The 8,393-nt window shown below is 38.7% G+C and overlaps 1 protein-coding gene across 2 annotated transcripts in view; it reads right to left on the bottom strand.

The window, feature by feature from the left end:
* Positions 1 to 2,405, bottom strand: part of CCL20 (chemokine (C-C motif) ligand 20) — a 5,364-nt gene extending 2,959 nt beyond the window's left edge. Inside the window, exons 1-2 of one of the 2 annotated variants that reach the window (XM_006760395.2) lie at positions 1,575 to 2,405; positions 359 to 473 (exon numbers count right to left, since the gene is read on the bottom strand). In XM_006760395.2, coding sequence (XP_006760458.1) covers positions 359 to 473; positions 1,575 to 1,656 — 197 coding nt within the window. In that variant the 5' untranslated portion in view covers positions 1,657 to 2,405. The remainder of the gene's footprint in view (positions 1 to 358; positions 474 to 1,574) is intronic. The other variant, XM_006760396.2, reaches the window with a different exon arrangement.
* Positions 2,406 to 8,393: the final 5,988 nt, after the last annotated feature.

Raw genomic sequence — 8,393 nt, 5'->3', positions numbered from 1 at the left:
GCAAAAACCTTTGCCTTAGGCCAGTCTCATTTAAAGTGAGCTTTGAGTCAAGTCTCCTTCCGTCACCATGGAAGGAGACTTGACTTGGGGTGGTGAACACACAATGCACTATACAGACAATATACTGTAGAATTGTACACATGAAGCCTACATAATTTTTTTAACCAATGCCAACCCAACAAATTTAATAAAATTAAATATCTATAAAAAGTGAGCTTTGAAATAGACATGCACTATTAAAGCATATCTTTGCCACATCTCATATTTCTGAGTGAGACTCAAAAAAGGCAAAAATTTTTATGCCTGAAATTCCCATGTACTCGGGATACAATTGAGTTAAAAGCAGTTAATAACTTACATGACTGCATTGATGTCACAAGCATCATTGGCCCACTGCTGTGTGAAGCCCTTGATAAATCTGCTGGGAATGACTTGTTCTGTATATCGAAGGCAGCAATCGAAGGAGCTTGCTGCTAAAAAGAAATGAACGGTGTTGAGTCCATATGAATGAACTATTCTGTGACAGGTGTTATGAAACTACTTGTAGTTGTGGGGAAGCCTAGAATCTGATCTACGTGGTAAACTATTTAAAGGAGGAGTTTCAGTGTCTTTGAGACTGAATTTAACATAGTTCTCAGTTCTCAAAAAAAATAGTTTGTGGGCTGGGAAATTTTGGTTCAATAATATAGTTTAGAAGCACATGACTTCTCATAAAGGGAAAGTCTTTAGTAAGAAACACAAACTGACTTTCTTATTTCAATCCACCATAATTACTCAAGAATATGAGTAACTCTCACATGAAGAAATTCATAGATAATCTTTTAAATTGGCAGATTTTCATCTATCATCTGGCTGCTGAGTACTGAGAGGAATGAAAGGGTAAGACTTTACAAAGGAAAATGTGATTCATAAAAGCTGCTTTTTTATGAACTATAAATAAAGCATTTTGAAATTATAAGAGTTCATAGAAATTTTTCATTTTGTTCATTCTTAGGAATGCACCTGTTGCTAAAAAGTGATGCTCTCTTACAACAATAAAGCAATACTTGGACACTCCTCCCGTTGAATTATAACCTGTTGTAAGATGGGGGATAAATGTTATCACAAAGTTGGCAAGTGATGTTCCAGAGGCCTTGCAAGCGTGAAGAACTCAGGGGCCATAATCCACCCCTAAATAATGAGTTTTGAATTTTGCTGAAACTATTTAGTTGTGAGATGAGAAAGTTGGGGTAGTGGGAACATTCCTTACATTTCAGAAGGACCCCATTCACTGGTAATGCTCCTCAATTTACACCATCCCAGAAATAGCAGTTTGGCAGTATTCTGGAGCTTAGGGGTCTCTGGGAGCCCACCCACCCCACAATCTGCTGTGATTGACAGCAGAGAAGAAAGCCTGGCCAGCAGCAGGAACCTGTCCCTCCTTCACTCACCAATGAGCTGACAACTCCCATGACTCCCTTTTGAAAACTTTCTAACAGGCTTCTATCCTCTGGGGACACCCCAGATGAGTTCAAGGCTTAGAAGAAAATGAAAATAGTTCTTCCTGCCCTGTGAGCAGAAAGAGTGACACCTACCTTCGGTCTCGCTGCAGAAGTGGAATAGCAGCACTGACGACATCAAAGCAGCCAGGAGCAAAATCTTGCTATAGCCCATCATTTTCAGCTCAAAGAATAGAAGTGCTCAGTAGTGGGTACCCAGTTCCCTGGGGTGTTGTGGTGTTCTGATAGCAACCTGGGACTGAGATGGCACTACTTATAGCAAATATTGGGAATGTACACAAAAGGCGTGTTCTCCCATGGGGTTTTCCCCATTGATGGACCTGCCCCATCATGTTGTCACACACACACACACACACACACACACACACACACACACACACACGGAAAACTTCCTGCCTGGGAAGGTATGAAGGTCAGTGTTGGGGTGGGGGGAGAGGGGGGAAATCCTGTTACATCCTTTGAAGATTCCCATCTAGTTTTAACTTAATCTCTTGTCTCTGAAAAGAGAGGATAAGAGTTAACAATAATACAAACACACAGGAGCATTCCAGAACTCCTATTGTTATACTCTATTTGCTTTGCAAAGCCAATCAGAGAGGGGGAGGATGGAGTAGGATTCCAGGCATACTCAGGAGCCATTCACAATTGCAAAACTGGAACTCAGCTGTCACCAAAAACCTTAAATTTCTAGGCTACCTTTCAGAGCAGGTAATATAACAATGCTGTAGTAGTTCCTCAATTTTTGTGGAAAATACTAACCCTTAAGTAAGCCTCAAGCTTCATCTTGATTTTGTGATAAGTCTTCTAAGAATCTACTACATTTACATGACTCTAATCAATATTTCAGCCCAGAAAATAATCCCACCAACACTAAATGCTTTATGCTAATGCAGTTATATCATTAATCCAAAGTTCAGAAAGGTTGAAAAAGAAGAAAGACTATCAGCAATGATTAATCAACAAAATAAAAGTCAAATAATAGTGATAATGATAACAATGGCAATAAGCATTCCTAACCTATGATGGTGTAATAAAAATTTTCCACTAGGGAGAATATCATTGTATGCTAGGGATTGGCTTACAGGACATGTGAACTGTAAAGAAACAACACAAGGGAGCTTTGGGGGTGATATAATTAGTTTCTGTCCTACTAAGGGCATCTACATGTGTGAAAAATCATAAAGCTGAACGCCAAAAAAGGGAATTGCATTATATGATCATCTATACTAATAAAAGGGTAATATGCTAATTAGACCGGGGGGGGGGGGCAGTTGGGGGCGATCAGGCTGGCAAAAGGGGTAGTTGGGGGTGAGAAGGCCACTGTGGGGGCAGTTGGGGGTGAGTAGGCCGGCAGGCAGAGTGGTTAGGGGTGATCAGGCCAGGAGGGGAGGGCAATTGGGGGTGAGGAGGCTGGCAGGGGGCACAATTTGGGGCAAGCAGGCTGTTCCCACAGGGACATCCCCCGAGGGGCCCCAGATTGGAGAGGGTGCAGGCTGGGCTGAGGGACACCCCCACCGATGCATGAATTTTCTGCACTGGGCCACTAGTTTTTAAAATAAAAATATTGACATCATTAAAAAAAACTGTGCACTAAACACAAATGAATTAAAAAAATATATACCCTCAGCTCTAACTGATTTGGCTCAATGGATACAGCATCAGCCTATGGACTGAAGGGTCCCAGATTTTATTGAGCCTCAGTTGCATGCTTGATCCCCGACCTCATTTAGGAGGCAATCAATTGATATGTATGTTTCTCTCTGTGTGTCTCTCCCCCTCCCTTTTACTTTCTAAAAATCAATGGAAAAATATCCTTGGGTGAGGATTAACAATAACAACAACAACAAAAAGATACACCATCAAATAAAAAAAAAAAAAAACAGAGAGAACTGGAGTTGCTGTGCCTGTAGCTTAAAAATCATATTTTAAAACACAAATGTTACAAGAAATAAAGAGGAAATTTCATAATGATAAAAGATCAATCCATCCAGAAAATATAAAAATTATAACCAAATATACATCAACAACAGCACCTCAAACCACATGAAACAAAAACTGACAAAATTGAAGGAATAGACAATTCAACAACAAAAGTTGGTATGTCAATACCATATTTTCAATAATAAGTAGAAAAACTAGACAGAAGATCCTCAAGAAAATAGAATACTTGAACAACACTCTAAACCAAGTAGACCTAACAGACATCTATAGAACACTTGGCCCAACAGCAATAGAATAGGTATCCTTCTCAAGTACATTTGGAACATTCTCCTAGCACACATCATGTGCTAGGACATAGACCAAGTCTTAATAAATTTAAAAGGATTAAAACCATAAAAGTATGTTTCAAACTACAATGGCATTAAATTAGAATTCAAAAGCAGAAGAAAATTTGGGAAATTCATAAATACATGGATATTAAACAATACATTCCTAAGCAACCAATGTGTCACAGAAGAAAGAAATAAAGGAGAAAATACCTTGAGAGGAATGAAAATGAAAATGCAACATATGAAAACATATGTGACTTGGCAAAAGCACTGCTCAGAGGGACACTTACAGCTGGGATAAAGGGAATAGAGAATAGCAAAACAATAGAGGAAATCAGTGGAAACGCTGGTTCTTTGGAAAGATCAAAAAAATTAAGAAGCATTAACTGCACTAATTAAGAAACTAAAGGGGGAGGGACAGAAGAATGGAGAAAAGACATATTGCTAAACTTGGGAATGAAAAAGGGATATCTCTACCAACTTCAAGACATAAAAAAAAGGACTAAAATGGAATATTATAAGCAACTATATGCCAATAAAGTAGACAATATAAGTGAAAGGGACAAATTACTAGAAAGACACAAATTGCCGAAACTGACTCAAGTGGACATAAAATGTTTGAGTAACTCTATAACAAGTAAAGATATCAAATTAGTAACTGAAAATATTTCTACAAAGAAAAACCCAGACATGACTTCACTGGTAAATTCAAACATTCAAAAAAATTAAAACCAATTTTTCACAGACTTTTCCAAACAGTAGAAGAAGAGGAAGTAATTTCTAATCATTCTATGAGGATAGTATTACACTGATATCAAACAGAAAAAAAATCACAAGAAAATTATAGGAGAATATCTCTATGAATATAAATACAAAAATCCTCAACAAAATACTAGTAAACTATATCTAGTAACATATACAGTTTAAAGGATCATGCACCAGAACTAAGTGGGATTTATCCTAAGATATATAAAACACATAATATTAACAGAATAAAAAAACAAGAACCATACAAAAAAATATTTGACAAAATCCAACTAGGAATTGCCTCATCAAACTAAGAATAGTAGAGAACTTCCTCAACCAGCTAAAGACCATCTATGAAAATCCCACAGCTAATACCATACTTAATGTTAAAAGACCAAATGTTTTCCTCCTGAGGAAAGTCCAAGACAGGGATGTTTGCTCTTACCACTTCTATTCAACATTGTGATAGAGGGTCTAGCCAGAACAATTAGACAAAAAAAAGAGGGAAGGCTCCTAGATTGGAAAGGAAGTAGTAACTATTTTAATCTGCAGATTAAATAATCCTGTATATAGAAAATCCTAAAGAATCCACTAAAAAAATGATTGGAGCTAATAAGTTCAACAAAGTTACAAGATTCAAGACCAATATATGGAAATCAATTGTATTTCTATACACTACCAGTGCATAACCTGAAAATAAACTTAAGAAAACAATGACTACTATAATAGCATTAAAAATATTAAAATACCTAGGTATAAATTTAGGAAAATAAATTAAAACTATAACTGAAAAACTTAAAACATTAAAGAATTAAAGAAGCCTTCTAAATATATAAAAAGACATCTCATGTCACACATTAGAAGACTTAACATTGTTAAAATGGCGCCACTCCCCAAACTGATCTACAGATTCAACATGATTCCTATCAAAATACCAGCTAGCATTTTTGCAGAAATGGTAGAGCAAATATTCAAATTCATATAGAATTATAAGGGACCCTAAAGAGCCAAAACAATCTTGAAAAGGAAGAACAAAGTCAAAGGACTCACACTCCCTCATTCAAAAACTTACTATAAAACTACACTAATCAAGACATGTGGTACTGGCATAAGTGTAGACACACAGATCAATGGAACAGAATTGAGAATCCACATATAAATCCCCATGTCTATGGTCAACAGACCTATTCAATAGGGGAAATAATAGTCTTTTCCACAAATGGTGATGGGATAACTGGGTATCCATATGTCAAAGAATGATGTTAAACCTCTACCTCACATAAATACATTAAAAAATTAACTCAAAGTGGATCATATACCTAAATATGAGAGCTAAAACTATGAAACTCTTAGAAGAAAACATGGAATAAATCTTCATGACCTCAGGTTGGGCAATCGTTTTTCAAATACAGCACCAAAAGTTCAAACAACATTATAAAAATAAATAAAAATACAAACCTGAACTATATTGAAACTATAATCTTTTATGCTTTAAAGGATACTGGGGTGGGTGGGGGGAGGTGAGGAAGTGACCTGGATTCTAAGATAGCCCCTACGAATGACTTTACAAAGCTGTTTTAGAAACATCGATGTTTAGGTAGCCACTTGTGAAGAAAATTACTGTTGTGTATGCTAAGGCCAGATGATTCCTCCAGACCCCAGAGGACAGCTTGGTTTGGTATTCAGTGTCTCCAGAATATATGGCATAGCCACAAGCCCTGTGTCCCATGTATCTCTAGACAAAAGCTCTGGCCCGTAAATTCATTACGTTGCAAGGCTGTGTAGTCATACTGAGAAACACTTATCTATCAGATGCAGGAAAAGTGAGGCCTAATCGTCCTGAGGTTCTCAGAGAGGCCTGAAAAAATCATCATTGCTACTAAAGAGACAGTCAAGAGAGGGGTGGCCAAAGAATGTCACTCCAGCATGCAGTGACAGCCAGAGCCAAGGTGCTGGGCCTCAGTGAAGCTTCCTGAAGGAAAAGCACTGTGATAAAGATGGTTCCACCTGCAGCTTCAAGCCCAACATTAAATACAACCTATTTGTCAGTGTATGATAATTCCAAAAATTCTCACAGATATCAGTTTTCCAAAAAATATAATGCTTCTCTATAAAAGCCACTGACAGACTCATAACTTGCTCCTTTTCAAGAACCAAAGAGATGCCTCTGAGAAACTGTTATAGCATTCGTTCCAGGTGAAGTAAAACCAGAAGCCAGCTCCATTCTAAATTTCTGCAGGGTTGTTGTTGAAACCAAAGTCAAAGACCCCATCACCAGGCCACTGACAGCAGGTGTTATTACCTCAGGAACGGAGCCTTGAGAGTTGCCAAGTCAATTTTTTTGAGTGAGCATTCTTTGCAGACACCTGAACTGATGACCCAAAAAGTGGTGTATGCTCTATATGTGAAAACCACGTGATCCTCTTTTGACCCTGTGAGCGACCATCCAGTTCAGATTTCATTTCTCTGTAGAAAGAGGAATTGATATAAATTCTCCTAACTCCTCCCTGCGTTGTTTAGCCTGACCTGGAGGCTTTTCAGTTGCCTCCAGTTTCCCACCTTCTCATTTTCCTGGAGCCTCAGAAAAGGAATCTCCAGTGACAACATGCAGAAAGAAATCCACAGTCATTAAAGGACTCACGCTAGTCACCAGCTGATGCGAACAGTGACAAAGTTCCCAGTGCATGGTCATAACACATCCCCTTTCCCAAAGCCATCAGGTGAGCAGATGGTGCAACAAAGCTGATGAACGAAGAAGACAGTGGTCCTTCTCTGCCATCACGTCTTCTCTAAGAGCAGAACTGCCTTTAATGTGCCAGCATTTCAGCCAGTGGTAGAATCATCTAGATACACCACGGTTGGATTTGTCTGTAACAGCCTTCCCTGCCATGGGGTCTTCTTTCTCGCACCTCTAGACACACCCCAAATGAGCTGGTTTCCCAGCGAGGAGTTCAGCACTTTGCTCATCTCCAGCTCTTCAATGATTTTATTAATGGGTTCATTCCTTGAACTCTTCATTTTGGCCAAAGAGCTGCTAAAAACTCTGTGTTCTCTTTCCATCAAAGGCCCCACTACATTATCATCTTGGACTACATAACCTGTGGTATATTTGAAAATGGTAGGTTGAGGGGTTCCATTCAGCAGAATAGTTCCAGAGAGACCACGGGGTCCTCCTATGCAGCCAGTATGCCTAAGAATGGGGATTTGTCTACACTCGAGGGTCTGAAGGTAGCATTGATAGCAGGTTTCATCATCTCACTAACATCCTTCAAAACCGCCTTCTCAACACTTCTGACCACCTAAGACGTCACTCTTCCCCTTCATTTAATAGCAAATATTATGAAAACTTAACACAGGTCAAACAGATAACATTGCACAGTCTTCAGAGGGCCCAGCAGATGAGACTTTGGTGCTTATTTTTGACATTGGAAAAACAAAAACATTCTTTGCAGGCATCTAGAAAACGCCTTTTCTCCACTGCGCTGCCACGGGATGAAATGAATCTTTCCGATAGAGTTCTCAGTGGGATTCCGATGTATGAAATTGCTAGGGCTACTTCTTTCCTGCTGTGGAGAACCACCTCTGCTTAGTCTTGGGTTATAAAACATACACATGCAGGCAGGCACACACACAATGTACACACACACAGATACACACATAAGCCCAAGAAATGGAATGCTAGGGTCAAAAAAATGTGTACATATTTAATCATTTTTGAGACTGCAAATTTACCTACCAGAACTCTTCAGTTGGGTAGGCCCAATTCCCTGTACATTTCACAACATCCAGAAATAGACGCACTAGGGTTTTGTGGAAGCAACTACCTCTTATTCTTTATTAAATCTGAGTGTAAAATGTGGCAAATGCCCGAATGTTA

The sequence above is a fragment of the Myotis davidii genome, unplaced genomic scaffold (genome assembly GCF_000327345.1).
Source record: "Myotis davidii unplaced genomic scaffold, ASM32734v1 scaffold370, whole genome shotgun sequence".
Taxonomy (NCBI): domain Eukaryota; kingdom Metazoa; phylum Chordata; class Mammalia; order Chiroptera; family Vespertilionidae; genus Myotis; species Myotis davidii.
The sequence above is the reverse complement of the archived record's forward strand: the minus strand, read 5'-3'. Positions and strand labels throughout refer to the sequence as shown.